Consider the following 17,288-nt stretch of genomic DNA (forward strand, 5'->3'; position numbering starts at 1 on the left):
TCCCGCCCACCCCGCCCCCGGGGGGGTGTCTCCCCCTCACCTTGCCCCACCCACCCTGACTTTACCTGCTCTATACCCTGGCTGTCCTTTGCATTCCACCAGTCCCGTGTTATCAAATGAGTTAATATTTGTAGAGCGCTGGGCACCGTGCCTGGCACCTAGTAGGCACTCCAAAATGCCTATTCCATTCCCTTCCCCCCTTCTTCCCTAACTGCTCTTCCTAGAATCTCAATCTTTCCAATCCCAGTCTCCTCCTTCCTAGTCCAACCCCGAGTTTAGGGTCCTAGTGCGGCCGATCGGACCGCTTGGCTTCCTTTAAGGGTCATGCCCCTCAACTTGGGGGAAGGAAAGCCAGAGCTGTTCCCAGCAGAGTTAGGCCAGTACTTGACCAGAGTATTTTTTTTTTTTTTTTGGTGTGGTTATTTGGTTTTTCCTGTAGATTCTTTTCCATGAAAGAAAAAGAATGAAAGAGGACAAATGAAATTGTGCCTGTAGCCATAGATGGGAAACTTACGCGGAAAAAAAGGTGATATCGTCAGAAATAGAAAATTTCCATATAGGAGAAACTGTGTCTTCTGCTGCAGTGCGTTTCACCATATGGTATTAGATCTGAGGTTTTTGAATGAATGAGAGAAAATCGATCACAAGTCAAGAGTTTCTGAAAGAAAACACTGGTATTAGATTTTTTTAAAAAACCCTTAAGTTCTTTGTGGTAAAACAAAAACACACCCTCCCCCCAACAAAACGTGAACAACTTCTTGTAAGATGTTTTTCCATATTGCATTTTTTCTTTGAAGGAAGTTGAGGTCTGTTAAAAGTTAGTCACGTTACTGGTATGCTGTGTGGCGACTTGTTTTGAGATAAGATATGTCCACTGGGAAAGTTTGGTGCCCTGGCACTTAAAAATGAGAGGTTGAGTGTTTACAAACCTTTCATGTAGTTAATATTTTTACTGGGCTATAAGTTTTTAGATTTTAAAGGGATTGGTTCTCTGCATGCCTGCTATGTCAGAGATTAGCCCTGGTTCCTTGATATACAAAGCTTATGGTTGAAAAAGCAGGATCTTAACAGTGGAAGAAGGTAAAGTTTTGAGGGCAGAAGACATGGGTTCGAATCCTGTCTCTTACTTCCTGTCTTGGCATGATCAAGTCACAACTGCTCTGAGCCTCATTTCCTTTAGAAAATAAGGGATCTGTGGACTAAATGATCTCTTTTCTTGTAGCTCTAAATCTGTGATCCAACATTTACATGTTTTCTTAATAGACTACGTTTTTTTAATGCATTTTTGTCTTTTTAGCCTGCTCTCTTAGTATCTTAGTAGATTATTAATATCTATCACTTAGTAGATTATTAATAAATGTGTGTTGATTGAATACTCTTTAAGCAAGGATGTTACCAACCGAATATCATCTTTTTTTAAAAATCCAGCTTTTCCAATATAAATATTAGTTCAGATGCTTCCAATTGTTGCTTCTAAACAGTTTGATTCCCCAATCCACAAAAGAAACTAGTTAAACAAAACAGTGGGATAACTTAAGCTGTTTCAATAACTTTTATTTTGGTATTTGCACTTTAATTGGATGTAGTTGATGAAGAACACCTGTAGCCAGCAAAATGCTTGTTCAGTGTTGATGCCTTCACCATTTGATATGACTTTTTTTTTTTGTGAGATGGTCTCATGGAGATAAATGCAGTAGTCACTCCTGGGTTGTATCCTACCTACTCAATTGCAGAGAAGTTTTGACTTACTTTGTTTTCAACCTCAATAACTTTTCTTTTGGTCCTGGATTTAGTATGAATATCCAATCAGCTTAGCTCTACTTACTGCACCTCCAGAATTCCCGAGTTCTAAAGATCTGCCAGTCTCAGAGCAGGGATTTCAAATTTACTATACCATGTCTTGGGGCATATGGTTTTTTTTTTAATTCAGAGATTTTTTTATTTCCCCAGTTATACATAATAATTTTCAACATGTTTTTCCAAAATTACAAAATCCAAACTGTCTCCTTTCCTCCCTTCCCTTCCCTCCACTCAGAGATGATAAGCAATTTGATCTTTGCCATACATGTATATCATACAAAACCAAAACCCCAAAATACATTGATGTGAAAGACAGGATGCTTTGATCCACATCCATCCAACTCTTAACTGTTCTTTTCAGGAGGTGGATGGCGTCCTTCAGAATTGTTCCAAATTACTGCATTACTGAGAGTAGCCCAGTTTTCACAATTGATCATCATACAGTATTATTGTTACTGTGTACAATGTTCTCCTGGTTCTTCTTATTTTACTCTTTATCAGTTCATGTAGATCTTCTCAGCTTTTTCTGAAATCATCCTGCTTATCATTTTTTAGCTTGGGCATATAACATTTAAAAGAACCTGTGGATTTCTAAGACATAAAGTTTTGAAAAGTCTTTGTTTAGCATTACAGAAATCCAAGAGTGGAATAAAAGCATAAGAAAGGGCATATCTTCTTAGATTTTTAGTTTCTAGTTTGGAGATTAGATGATCTTCATAATTCCTTCTAAAAATTAAATTTGACAATAAAATACCATAATTTTTGGGTTTCTTGGATAAAAAATCATGAAAAGTTCTATTTCATAAACTAGTTAAATTTTTTTAGATTTAAGAACCTATTATATTTTAGATGGGGCAGCTATTTGGCACAGTGGATGGAGCGTTGGGTCTGGAGTCAGAAAGATCAAAATTCAAATCTTGCCTCATATACTTATTATTTTTGTGACCCTGGGCAAGTCACTTAACCCCTGCCTAAAACTGGAGCAGGAAGTGGCAAACCATTCCAGTATCTTTGCCAAGAAAACTCCAAGATAGGTGGTCAGACAACTGCACAACAAAAAATGTTTTAGGCTCTGTGTTTGGTTCTAAGGATACAATAATATAATACAATTAACATTTATTTTCTATGTGTATTAAGCCCTGGGGATAAAAAAAAAAAGAGGCAAAAGAGAGTCCCTGCCCTCACTGAACTTAGAATCTAATGGGGGAGACAACACACAAACAAATATATACAAAGTAAGCTATATAGAGGATAAATAGGATAAATAGAAAATCATTAAAAGAGGCAAAGCCCTGGAATTAAAAAGTATCATGGATGGCTTCCTGAAGAAGGTAAAATTTTAGTTGGGATTTTACATTAGGGAGGTCAACAATAATTCATTTATTTTTGGATAATGCATGCTTTTAAAAAAATTTTATAGATTACATGTAGATATAATTTTAATAATCGTTTTTCTGACATTTTATGGTCCCTATTCTCTCCCTGCCACCTCTTCTTCCTCCCTGAGGTGGCTGGTCATATAACCTAGGTTGTATATGTGCTATCATGTAGTACTTAATTCCATGTTTATCTTCTTTTGAAAGAAGATACATATCACTTACACTAGAGAAAAATTGATGGCAGTTAAAGTGAAGAATGGAATGCTTCATTCTGCATTCAGACTCCATCAATTCCTTCTATGTCACTGGATAGGCTTTTTCTTCATAAGTCCCTTAAGGTTGTCCTGGATCCTTGCATTGCTGATAATAGTTGTCATTCAAAGTTAAACATTGAACATAATTGCTGTTACTGTGTACAGCATTCTCCTGGTTCTTCTTACTTCATTTTGCTTTACTTCATATAAGTCTTTCCACTTTTATTTGTGATTATCCTGTTCCTTATTCTTAGACACAATTGTATTTTAGTACAGTCATATTCCATACCTTGTTCAGATATTCTCCAATTGCTGGACAACCCTTCAATTTCCAGTTCTTTGCCTCCACAGAAAGCTGTTATAAACGTTCTTCTACAAGTAATCCTTTTCCCCTATCTTTGATCTCTTTGGCATAGAGACTTCTTAGTGGTATTGCTAGGTCAAAGAGTACGTAGTTTTATGACTCTTTGAGCATGATTCTAAATTGTTCTCCTGAATCAGTTCACAGTTCCACCAACAATGTGTTACTATTCTAATTTCTCCATATCCCCTCCAAAACTTATTATTTTCCTTTTTTGTCATATTATTTAATCCGATAAATATGAGGTGGTACCTCAGAGTTGTTTTAATTTGAATTTCTTAAATTAATAGTGATTTGGAGCATTTTTCCAATGACTGAAAATAGTTTTAATTTCTTCATCTGAGAATTGTCTGTTCATACCCTTTTACCTTTTATTGTCATTTGAAAAATAGTTTGTGTTCTTATACATTTGATTCAGTTCTTTATATATTTGAGAAATGAAACCTCTATCAAAAAAAGGTGCTATAAAAATTTTTCCTAGTTGTCCCTGCTAAACTTTACTGAATTGGTTTTGTTTGTATAAAACTTTATAATCTAATGTAGTCAGTTATCTAATTTATTTCTTGTAAAATTTTCTGTTTTGTTCAATCATCAGTTTATCCATAGGTCTTGCAGTTGAACTATTTTGTGCTCCCCTAATTTGTTTATGGTATCACCTTTTTTTTTCATCCTTTATTTCTTACTTATATATCTACTCTGACTTTACCTTGGTATATGGATTGAGATGTTGGTCTTTGGCTAATTTCTGTTATTTTGTTTTCCAGTTTTCTCAGCAGTTTTTATCAAAAAAGTTCTTTTCCCAAAAGTTTTTTATCTTTTGGTTTGTCAAACACTAGGTTACTGTGGTCATTTGCTACTGTGTGTTAAATGCCTAATCTATTCCATTGATCCACTACTCTGTCTCTTAGCAAGTACCAGACTGTTTTGACAATTACTGCTTTATAGTATACTTTGACATCCAGTATAGCTAAGCTACCTTCTTTCATCTTTTTTAAATTAAGTTAATTCCCTTAATATTCTCTTGACCTTTTGTTCTTCCAGATACATTTTGTTATTATTTTTTTTCTAGCCCTGTGAAATAGTTTTGTGGTAGCTTGGCACTGAATAGGTAAATTAATTTGGGTAGAATTGTCATTTTTATTATATTGGCTTGGTCTACTACCCATATGCAATGAATGTTTTTCTAGTTGTTTAGGTCTGACTTTATTTGTGTGAAAAGTGTTTTGTAGTTGTGACCATACAGTTTCTGGGTTTGTCTTGTCAGGTAGACTTCCAGGTATTTTATATTGTCTACAGTTATTTTAAATGGGACGTCTTTTTTTTTTCTCTCTCTTGCTTTTGGGCTTTATTTGGTAGTATAGAGAAATGCTGACAATTTATGTGGGTTTATTTTATATATCTTACAACTTTCCTAAAGTTGTTATGTTGATTAGATTTTTGGTTGATTTTCTAAGTATACCATCATATAATCTACAAAGTGTGATAGCTTTATTTCTTCATTGCCTGTTCTGCCTCCTTCAATTTCTTCTCTGATTGCTATAGCAAGCATTTCTAGTAAAATATTGAATAGTAGTGGTAATAAAGCATCCTTGCTTCAGTCCTTATCTTATTGAGAAAGCTTCTAGTTTATCCCCATTATAGATAATGCTTGCTGATGGTTTTAGATAGATGCTACTTATCATTTTGAAGAATATTCCTTTTATTCTAGTAACCTCTAGGAGGTCAGTAATTAGAGTGATGGTGAAAGAGTATTCCAGACATAGGGAACAGTTAGAGTGAATGGCCAGAGCTGAGAGATGGAGTGTCATGTTCATGAATAGCCAGGAGGCCACTGTTTCTGGCTTTAAGAGTATGTGTTGGATTAGAGTGTAAGAAACCTGGAAAGGCAGGAGGGGGCTAGGTCATGAAGAGCTCTTGGAGGCAGTTGAGGCCTCTGGAGTTTACTGAGCGCCGAGGGTGATGTGACCAGACTTGTATTTTAGGTAAGCCACTAAAGTGGTTGAATAGAGAATGGATTGGAGTGGGGAGAGACTTGAGGCAAGTTGTTGCAATAATCAAGGCATGAGGTGATGAAGAACTGCACTAGCACAGGAGCGGGGTCAGAGGAGAGGAGGGGATCCATTTGGGAGATTTGGAAATTGAGAGACCTTGGCAACAAACAGAAGGATGGTTAGATAGGAAGAGAACCAGGAGATGATGTCACAGAAACCGGAAAGAGTGTTTAGCAATGTCAGAGGCTGCAGAGAGGTGAAGGAGAATGAGCATTGAGAAAAGACAGTCTAATTTGTCAACTAAGGGGATGTTGGTAACTTTGGAGAGAGCAGTTTTGGTGGAATAAGATCAGAAGCCAGATTTTAAAGGGTTAAGAAGGCAGTAAGAGGAGAGAAAGTAGAAACACATTTTTTAGAAGAGCCTTTTTGAGGACCTGAGCTACAAAGGGCAAAAGAGAAATAAGGTGATAGAAAGAATGTAAGGATTCAGTAAATTTTTTTTTCAGCATAGAGAGAAAAGGGCAGACAGTGGAAAGGGAAAGATTGAAAATAAATGAAAGAATAGGGATGAGAGAGGGGACAGTCTCTTGTAGGAGAACAGATGGAATGGGATCACTTGAATAAATAAAGGGGCTAACCTTGTTAAGGAGTTAAGTCCTACATCATGTGATCCAAGGGTGAAGGAGGGGTTAGTGGCAGAAGGCATCTGAATGATAAGAGATGAGGAAGAGGGGATAAGAGAGAGGTCATGTCAGATATTCTCATTTTTCTGTAAAATATGAAGCAAGGCTCTCAGCTGAGAGTAGGGGGAGGAAGAGCCATGGGAGGTTTGAGAAGGAATGAAAAAATTTGGAGGAGCCTTTGTGGAGAGTGAGGTAGAATTGATTAGGGAGCTATAGTAGGATTGCCCAGCAGCACTGAGACCCACTAGAGGTCACATTACATAAATTTGTATTGGGACTTCTCAGAATGATTGTGTGATTTTCTTTCCTTCCATTCAGAAGCTCCCATCAGGTGTGAAGGCAACAAATGGTGGGAGTGTGTAGGCAACAAATGGTGAGAGTGATCTAAGACTGAGGCTTGGCAAGGTGTAATCAGCAATATGATAAGGGGGTTATGTTTTCAGGAGAGGAGGACAGAGAAGAAGTGAATTGATTCACTAAGAAGTAAAGATGGGGAGAAGAAGAGAAAGGAGCTAATGCAGGGGAGATGACCTTGGAAGAGAATTCAGAGGTCAAGTGACTTGAGTTCATGATGAGGATGAAGAGGTAGGTTATATGAGGGGAGGCAGAGGTAGAGATGATTGGGTAAAGGCACTTCGGAGTTGAGCTTGGAGGTGGTACATTTGTGGGTGATGGTAAGAGCATAAACATCTTTTTGTGTGATGTAAGTAGGGTGGAGGAGTAGCTTATTAGAGGTGAGTAGGTTGAGGCACTAAGTGGCTAGAGAATTTGAGGAAGAGTCATGTATGTTGAAGTCTCTTAATGTGAGGGCAGGAGTTGGGGAGGAAAGAAAAATTATAAGCCAGGCATTGAACTCACAAAGGAAGGAAGGGGAGTGACTTGGGAATCTGTAGACAAAAGCTACCACATTTTGTTTTGTTGGAGAGGTAGATATAAATAGCATGTACCTCAAAGAAAGATTACTGAGTGAAGGAGGAATGGGGGGAACCTGGAAATGGCTTTGGGGAACAAGAAGTATTCCAGCTCTCCTGCCTCAAGCAGTGAGCTAAGGCGAATGAGTGAAGGCAGACCAAGGGAGGCTGTTTATCAGGAGAAAGCCAGGTTTCAATAAAAGCTAGTGGTAGGGGGGCAGCTGGGTAGCTCAGTGGATTGAGAGCCAGGCCTAGAGACAGGAGGTCCTAGGTTCAAATCCGGCCTCAGACACTTCCCAGCTGTGTGACTCTGGGCAAGTCACTTGACCCCCTTTGCCTACCCTTGCCAATCTTCCACCTATAAGTCAATACACAGAAGGTAAGGGTTTAAAAAACAAAACAAAACAAAACAAAACAAAAAAGCTAGTGGTAGGAAGAGGATCAGAGTAGACTTAAAATGAAGGAAAAGCCTGTTGTCTATGGAACCAGTATTCTAGAGGGCACAGTGGAAGGGCTGGGTGGAATTAGGATGAAACTGTGAGGTGGAGGTTTGGGAATGGGGAATGGAATAGTAAGGGGTAGGCATAGAGTGAGGTTTTGGTGACATTCTATAGGAGTTGAGAGACACTGGGATGTGAAGATGGCAATATTCGTCATCAAGTGGAGGGCACCACTTCTATACCCTCAAAGAATGAGTATAATGGGTAGAAGATGGGAAATCTGAATTCAAGGGGAGGGTTGCTCCTTTTTGCATTGGTGGCTCTCCACATTTAGTTGGGAGATTGGACTGACAGCAGGGGGAAGAAGATGTCTTGGGCACATATACATGGAAGTAATTTGCTTTGGGACAGCCTGGCTCCTAGTGGCTTTTCCTCAAAGAATAAACTGTGCCTAGCAGGAGATAATGGAAGGTTCAGGGACCTAGCACATCTGTGGTCTAAAAGGTCTTTTCATTTGAGGAGACTGCTTATGAGGCAGATGCAGGAAATGTGGGTAAAAGACACCTGGCCTTGGCCCCTAAGAATCTTAAATTAATATGTGGGGAAAGAAAGATGAGTTGGAATTCAGAGTTCACTGGAATAAATATATAGTATAATTTTTTTGGTCTGGAAAATTGAGGTTTCATTGGTATAGTGAGCTTTCTATTCATTGTTCCATGTTGCCTTAATAAATACAAAATTCTTTTAAAAGGGGAGTTTTGCAACTGGAGGAAGAGGTAAAGACCTTATGTAGGAGGTGGCATTTGAACTGTACTTTGAAGGAAGCTCAGGACTATAAGAGGTAATGATGAAGAGAAAAGGCATTCTAATCATGATGGACCACTTGTGCAAGGACATGGAAGTGGGAGATAGACTGTCACATGTCAGGAATGCCTAGTGTTTCATTTTGACATGGAGAGTGTATGAAGAGGAATAATAGGGTAATGTGAAATGAGACTGGAAAGGTAGTAGGAAGCCAGATCATAGAGGTCTTTTAAATACTAGGCTGAAGACTTAATCTTTTTTTGTATATTATGGAGTCATTCATGTACTAACTCAGATATTTAATTAGCTGTGTGACCATGAGCAAGTAATTTAAATAAATCGTTGTGCCTCAGTTGTTCTCATTTGTAAAATGAGGTTGTGGACCTTATGGCTCCTGAGGTCTCTTGTGGCTCTAAATCTGTGATCCTATCAGGATAAGAGAGATATTGTGGAGGTATAATCTTAGCAACTAATTTGGATATAGGAACTGAAGGCAAAGAAGGAGTCATCCTATATTTTCCAACCTGGCAGGAGGGTAGTAAACAGGGTAGCTTGGAGCAGAAATGGATTGCCTACATAATAGATTATACTTTATATGTCAAATACTGTACTCCTTTCCTAGTTTACCTATAAATGTACTCAGAACATAAATGATTGGACATAGATCAATCTTGTGGATAATCTGTAGCAAATTTTAAATTTAGGTTGGCATTCCTTCTATTTCTTTTTTGACTACTGCTATCCTACAATATCCATTGGTTTCATTTAAACAATGGAAGTCAATTTTAATATTGTCCTTAGCAAGATTTAACTACTGAAGATAAATGTTAGTTAAAAAATCTCATATGTCATCTAAGCTATATATAAAGGATTTTATATGTAACTAGTTTCTACATTATTATGCATAATTAAATTTAAATTATATTTTTCTCCTTTAAAAATCTCAGTAGTTATTGGGGATGTAGACACTAAACAGTTACCCTACTGCAACTATCAATAATATGGAAATAGGTCTCGATCCATTGATCAGTATCATTATACATGTAAAACCTAAAAAAAAAAATCTCAGTAGTTATTTTCATCTTCCATTTTTAATGTTTTGGATTTTTCCTATGGAAAACAATTGGAAAGTACTTGCTAGGTTATGAAATAGAGGTCAGTTGGTATCTTCATTTTAATCTTTTTACCTTCTCAGAAGTCATTAACCTCTAAAGTAGAAAAAAAAATCAACACCTTTCAGATTAAGGCTAATTGTTCCTTTGGATTCTGTCAGTCCTGCTTTTTCAAGTTGCCATGGCAAAGTGACGAAGTGCTGAATTAGCCCTTGCATCTACTAGGTGTAAAGTGCCATCGTATTCCTCCCTTCTTCAATCAGCCTTAAAGAGTAGTGTATGTTGCACTGAAATTGTCTTTATCGTTTTTTTCCTTCTATTTCAGTTATTCAAAAATCTCTGACTATTTTTAGTTTGCAAAACTGAATTTGATGGGGAAGATAAGATCAAGGTTTCCCCAGGGTCTTAAGTAGAGCAGAGATGTGGCAGTGACACAGATGTAGTAGAACAATGTGGTGCTGGGCAGATAGTATGGACTTTGGAACCTTGTTGCGTGTGTGACTTTGGACAAGTCATTTAGCCTCCATGAGCCTCTTTTTACTCATTTGTCCAATGAAGGGGTTGGACTAGATCTTGCCCAATTCCACATTGATGATCTAAAGTCCTAAATCAATAAAGAGCCTCTGACCATGTTACTTCCCTGTTAACAAGCTTCATGGGCTTGCTGTAACTGCAAAGATAAAATGCAAATTCCTCTGTTGACATTTAAAGCCCATCACAATCTAGGTCCAGTTTATCTTTCCAGATTGCTTGCACATTACTGTTCCTCATGTACTTTGGACTCCAGACAAAGCTGCGTGCTTGTTTTTCCCCAGTTCTGACAATTCGTTTCCAGACTTAGCACCTTTGCATAGACTGGCCCCATTGCCAACAATGCTCTTCCTTTTCACATCTGTCCCTTAACAGTCAGAGGTGTCAAATACCTCATACTGTCCACAACATTTCCAGTTGGAGTCAAATTAAAATGTAATTGGGAAATATTTAACAAAATAAATGAAAATACATTAAGACATTTAATATTATGCTTTAAAATTGAATCAGTATTCAGCCAGCATTCTTATGGATGTTTAATGGCCTTCTTTGGGTTTGACATCATTGTCTTAGAACCATTTGTTTCATTCTTTAGTCACCCGAAGTTCCATCTCCCTGAAGAGCTTTTATATATTTTCTCTCTTACTCAAATAGTTGCATTTATTTTTATCTTTGTTGGTAGATTTCCACATACAGGACAGGTGATCAGAGAGCCTTGGTTCCTCCCATTCCATGCATCCCTTCCTGCAGATGCAGTAGCATTCAAACATGTCAGAGAACATCTAAGTTATTACCTCCGCTGCTGTTAGCAAGTGGGATCAAGTCCTCTAGCTTTCTCATGAATAGGTTTATTTTGCTGTGGTCCAAAAGCTACCAGATTTGAAATAAGAGGACTCAGGCTCAGACCCTACCTTTGCTGCTTCCTGTACTTCTGTGACATTGAGGAAGGTCACCACATTTCTCCTGGCCTCAGTTTCTTCACCTATAAAATGGAGCTCTAAGACCTGTGATCCTAAGTGATTCTTTAGTTTTGAATGAGTGTTTCTACTAATACTAGGTGTTAGGATGAAGTTCCTAGACATATCTAGGTGACATGTTGGCTTCTTTTTAACACTGTTTTAGTCTAGTTGGGAAGATAGGGCATAAATACAATGAAGAGAAATTGGCATTGTTGTCAACGCTTACATTTCTTAGAATGTAAGATATAGAGGATGACCAAGAGACTTGAATGAAGAGGGAATGAAACTGGAGCGTGGTTATGTGCACCTATTTAAAAAGGTATATGAATAGTGGCTTTGAATGAGAAGTTGACAGTTAGGTTAATAAGCTAGAGCTTCACAGGCTCTGTGCCTAAAATAAAGTCTGCAGGGAAGCCAAAATGTTAATAGGAAATATTATCCACTGGGGAAGTACCTTCATTATTAATACTTGATGCCAACAAATGCATCTTCATTAGGATACCAGCTTTCTAGTCCTTAGCATTCTGCCCCAAACACTGCTGTAGCATTCCTTGTTCATTTGCAGCATGTCCTGCAACACTTTGAATACCTACAAAACATCTGGTTTACTTTGGTAGTCACCCACTGGAAAAATCATTATAATCCACTGTGGTTCTATTCTCTTAGAAAAGTTGGTGAACACGTACAGGAAATGGATAACATAACACCACATTTTATTTCCATTCTTACCGTTTTATGCTCCAAGAAAAGTAGAATCATTTATGGGACACCGTATTAAGAACTTAATATTTCATTTTGGCTTTATCCTAGATGTGAAAGATCATGCTTATTGATAAATCCTTGGCTATCTCAAAGGCATGTAGAGAGGTAGAAATAAAGCATTTATTTAAACACTTACTTTATGTGCTGTACACAGTCACAGCTGGGGAGAGAAATACAAGTAAACAAGATGGGCCTTACCCTCAAGCAGCTTATGTTCTAATAGAGAAAGATAACATAAAGGGGAGCCAGAGAAGGTGGGGTGAGGAGGGGAGCACTGGGGAGAAATAGAGATGGGAGCAACAGTGAGCATTGCCACAACCCCTCAGGAGATTTCCATCTTAGCCAAGAACTCTCCAGTCAGGCCTGGTGTCAGGGTGCAGGCTCAGATATGTCCCAGGGAGCTTGTTTCCTTTAATTCATTATCATTCACGAATTGATTTAATCCTTTTATGAATGTATCTATTTTTAACTTACCTTAGTTAACAGTTTTCCTAAAAGTAATACTCTTTTTTTTTAGTTACTAGTATTCCATATAAAGGGATGAAGTTCTGATAGTCTAGAATTTGATGAAGAAATTAATTCATGTTTATAATTGCTACGTCTTTTATAACTTATACAACTTGAACTTAAAATCCCTCTGAATCAGTTTTTAACTCATTTTTGTGTTATGGATCTCCTTAGCATTCTAGTGCTTTTAAATCAAATTACAGAGGAAACAAGTTATATTGAAATATAGATGTCAAAATATTAAATAGCTTAACATATAGTATATTTATTTACTATATTTACAATTTAATATAATAGTTTGTAACAAATAAACAGACTCCAGATTAGGAACACCTTCTCTATACTTTTGTCTTTATAGAGGGTAAGGTCCTAACTTTTTTGTATAGAGCATTTTTCACTCTGTTGACCATTTTATTGCTCTTTTCTAATTATATTGAGCTTGAGGTTTGATGACTAAAACAGCAATTTTATTCCATATCTGTAAAAGAGTAGAAAAAATTTTTAACTTTTTACTTCTAATATTCTCGGTGATGTCCAATATATTATTAGCCCCTTTGTCCATGAACATTGCTTTTAGGGTTGTTATTTAGTCATTTTACACATGTTTGACTGTTACCACATTTGGGTTTTTTTGGGCAAAGACATTAGAGTGGCTTGCCATTTCCTTCTCCAGCTCATTTTACAGTTGAGGAAACTGAGGCAAGCAGGTTGAAGTAACTTGTCCAGGGCTCTCTGAGGCTGGATTTGAACTCTAGATGAATCTTCTGACCTGGCACTCTATCTACTGTACCACCTTGCTGCCCCATTAGACTTAGTTTATTCTAAATATGTCAGTTCCACTTAACAAGTACATATTTAGCATCCATATGCCAGATTATATTTGAGGACTTGGGGATACAAAGACAGAAATGAGATTCTGACTTCAAGAAACTTATATTTTATTGGAGAGAAACTATATATATATATATAAGTAAATATGTAATATTTGCAAATTAAATGTGTGTGATGGTGCTGGGGGCCTTTTGCAACAGGTGGCACTTGAGCCAGACCCTAAAGAAACCAGGAGGTGAGGGCTGAGGAAGGAGAGCTTTCTGGGCCCAGTAGCAGGAGATGGAATGGAGATGGAGAAGTATAGAGGGCATGGTGGGGAGAGTGGGGCTGTCCTGGGTAGGGTTTCACATACCATACAGATGAGTTTGTATTTTATTTTAAAGGCAATAGGGAGCCACTGAAGCTTCTCAACAGGCAGACCAGTTAACTTTGAAGAACGTGTTCATTTTTCAGAGCACTTTAGCATTGTCCATTTGAGCCTCACACTAAATTTTTGAGGCAGGCACTGTTAAATTCATTTATATGTCTTCTGTTCCTGAAGATAGCTATGTACCATAGTCTTAGAATTTACCCTTGCCTGGTTGACATTTCAATAGATTAAAGTCATTTGAAGATGAAAGTTTTCAATGTTTTCTCTTTTGTAGGTCATTTAGAAAATAACGCAACTAAGAAAATAAGCAGCTTAGTAGCTAGAGAGCCAGGCCTGGAAGTGGGAGGTCCTGGGTTCAGATATGACTTCAGACACTTCCTAGCTGTGTGTCCCTGGGCAAGTCCCCTACCCCCACCTGTCCAGCCCCTACAGCTCTTCTGCCTTGGAACTGATATTCAGTGTGGTTTCAAGACAGGAGGTAAGGGTTAAAAAATGCTTATAAGACTGGTCCCAGGAAACACTCCCTAGGAGTACTCCATTATGATACTTCTTCTAGAGATAGTCCTCTCTTTATGGGACTGAACATATAATTTTGAAGCAGCAGAAATCCTTAGAGGTCATCTATTTAAAGCCCCACACTTTGTAGATTCAAAGAAAAAAGTGACTTGCACAGTCACCTTTAGTTTTCTGCCTAATCTATTATCTCTCCATGGGAAAGCAATGTCATCTTCACCCTTTTTTTTTAAAGAACTTTTAATATGTAACCTTGTAGAGGTGACTTAGAGGATAGAGTGCTAGACTTGGAGTCAAGAAGATCTGATTTCAAATCCTGCCCCAGTCACTACTAGTTCTGTAGCCCTGGGCCAGTCACTTCACCTATAAGGCTCAATTTCCCCATCTGTAAAATGGGTACAGAAATAGCACTCCGTCCCCACCAGTTGGTTGTCAGGATAAAATAAGATATTTGTAAAACTCTTTACAAACTTTAGAACATTACATAAATGATTATTACCAAAGGCTTTTTGAAAGTCTTTAAGTAACGCTTCGTGGTCACTTGTTTTTAATCTCTTTAGTGTCCCCTATAGTTTTTTTTCTTTTTTTTGAGCCAGTAGTACTTCTAATAGTTGACTCTAGGCTTAAATCTTGGACTATTAATGACTGAATTGGAAAGGATTATTTAGAACTTTTTACCTTGTTTGTCAGTTTGACAGAAAAATGTATTAACTTAAAAGTCTACTGCCCTAAACACATAATTAGAACTTTGAGAGAAATGTCTAGGGTCTCTCAATCTTAATGAAATTTTAAACAAGACTTTTTAGACACCCTTTATTTTAAATAAAAAGCCCTAAGTTATGAAACATTTCTGTAGCCAAATTAAATGTGATGTATAATTTTTATTGACTGTTAGGAGCCAAAAATCAATTTAAGGGATCCATCTGCTTATAATAGTTGCTTCTCTTTGCCCCCAAATGTTCCCTTGTTGCTGACTGAGGATTCAAGTTTGTTCAAGGGATAAAAGACATGGAATATCAGCAACATTTGTGATTGGGGTGGCAAAGGGAAGAAATAATATATGGAGAGGGAATGAGACATATTTGGGGATTTGGATTACAAGAGATGGAGAGAAAGAAACAGGAAAAATAGGGAGCAGAAATGAGGAAGATATTAACTCACATTCTGCCTAAGGCCTTATAAAAATAATTAATTGCTCTAGCTGCCATGGATTTACTCTTCTCTGAAATCATGTACTATTTATTGTTTGTATCACTCATTTTGGCACTGAGTCATTGAGTTGGAAGGGATTATAGAAACAATCTAGTTTATTATACACACTCACTAAATAAATAAATAAACAAACAAGCAAACAAATAAACAAACAAATAAATAAATAGAAATTTAAGAGATTATAAGAGTGATTTTTACTCTACAACATTGTATTATATTTTGTTGTCATTTAGTTAGACCTCCATGGATAGATTCTAGAGGGTCCATAAACTCAGATGAGAGAGAAAAAAAATTCTTTATTTTCACTAACTTTTAACTAAAATTTAGTAGTTCCTTCAATTACTTAAGAACATTATTTTTCAAATTTTTATTTAGAATATTTTTCCATGGTTATATGATTCATGATTTTTCCCACTCTTCTTCCCTCCCCCCTCCTGGAGCTGACAAGTAATTCCACTGGGTTATACATGTATCATCGTTCAAAACCTATTTCCATGTTATTCAAATTTATAGTAGAGTGATCTTTTAACATCAAAACCCCAATTATATCCCCATTAAACCACGTGATCAATCATATATTTTTCTTTTGTGTTCCTGTTCTCACAGTTCTTTCTCTGGATGTGGGTAGTGCTCTTTCTCATAAGTTCCTCTGGGTCATCCAGGATCATTGCATTGCTGCTAGTAGAGAAGTCCATTATGTTCGATTGTACCACAGTGTATCAATCTCTGTGTACAATGTTGTCCTGGTTCTACTCCTTTCACTCTGCATCAATTCCTGGAGTTCATTCCAGTTCACACGGAATTCCTCCAGTCATTATTCCTTTCATCACAATAGTATTCCATCCCTATCAGATACCACAATTTGTCCAGCCATACCCCAATTAATGGACACTCCCTCATTTTCCAATTTTTGCCACCACAAAGAGTATGGCTATAAATATTTTTGTACAAGTCTTTCTCCTTATTATCTTTTGGGAGTATAAACCCAGCAGTGGTATGGCTGGGTCAGGGGGCAGGCAGTCATTTAAACCCCTTTGTGTATAGTTCCAAATTGCCCTCTAGAATGGTTGGACCAATTCACAACTATACCAGCAGTGTAATAGTGTCCCAATTTTGCCACATCCCCTCCAACATTTATCACTTTCCTTTGCTTCCATATTGGCCCATCTGTTGGGTAATGAGGTGTTTTATCAATGTTGTTTTAATTTGCATTTCTCTAATCAGGAGAGATTTAGAACACTTTTTCATGTGTTTATTGATAGTTTTGATTTCTTTATGTGAAAACTGCCCATTCATGTCCCTTGACCATTTGTTGATTGGGGAATGGCTTGATTTTTTTGTAAATTTAACTTAGTTCCCTATGTATTTGGGAAATTAAACTTTTATTAGAGACTTTTGCTATAAATTTATTTTACCAATTTGTTGCCTTCATTCTAATTTTGGTTGCACTGGTTTTGCTTGTACAAAAACTTTTAAATATGATATAATCAAAGTCATTCATTTTACATTTTGTAATATTCTCTATCTCTTCCTTGCTCTTAAATTCCTTCCTTTCCCACAGATCTGACCACTATACTATTCTATGTTCACCTATTTTATTTATCATTTCACTCTTTATATTTGTTATTTACCCATTTTGAATTTATCTTGATAAAGGGTGTAAGATGTTAATCTAAACCTAATTTTTCCTATACTTTTTTCCAGTTTTCCCAGCAGTTTTTGTCAAATAGTGAGTTCTTGTCCCAAAAGCTGGGATAAGAACATTATTCTTCTAAGAAAGGAACCATTGGTTTCACAAGACTTCCAGAGAAGTCCATGATAAAACGAAATTTAAGAATCTTGACATGGCAGAAAAATCTGGATTTGAA

The 17,288-nt window shown here is 37.0% G+C and overlaps 1 protein-coding gene across 1 annotated transcript in view; it reads left to right on the plus strand.

Annotated features, from left to right (window-relative positions):
• The window catches only part of STRN (striatin), a 158,324-nt gene that overhangs the window by 5,110 nt on the left and 135,926 nt on the right, over nucleotides 1-17,288 (plus strand). The window contains exon 2 of the mRNA XM_044659585.1: nucleotides 3,688-3,811. Within this exon, the coding sequence (XP_044515520.1) occupies nucleotides 3,688-3,811 (124 nt within the window). The remainder of the gene's footprint in view (nucleotides 1-3,687; nucleotides 3,812-17,288) is intronic.

The sequence above is a fragment of the Gracilinanus agilis genome, chromosome 2 (genome assembly GCF_016433145.1).
Source record: "Gracilinanus agilis isolate LMUSP501 chromosome 2, AgileGrace, whole genome shotgun sequence".
NCBI lineage: Eukaryota > Metazoa > Chordata > Mammalia > Didelphimorphia > Didelphidae > Gracilinanus > Gracilinanus agilis.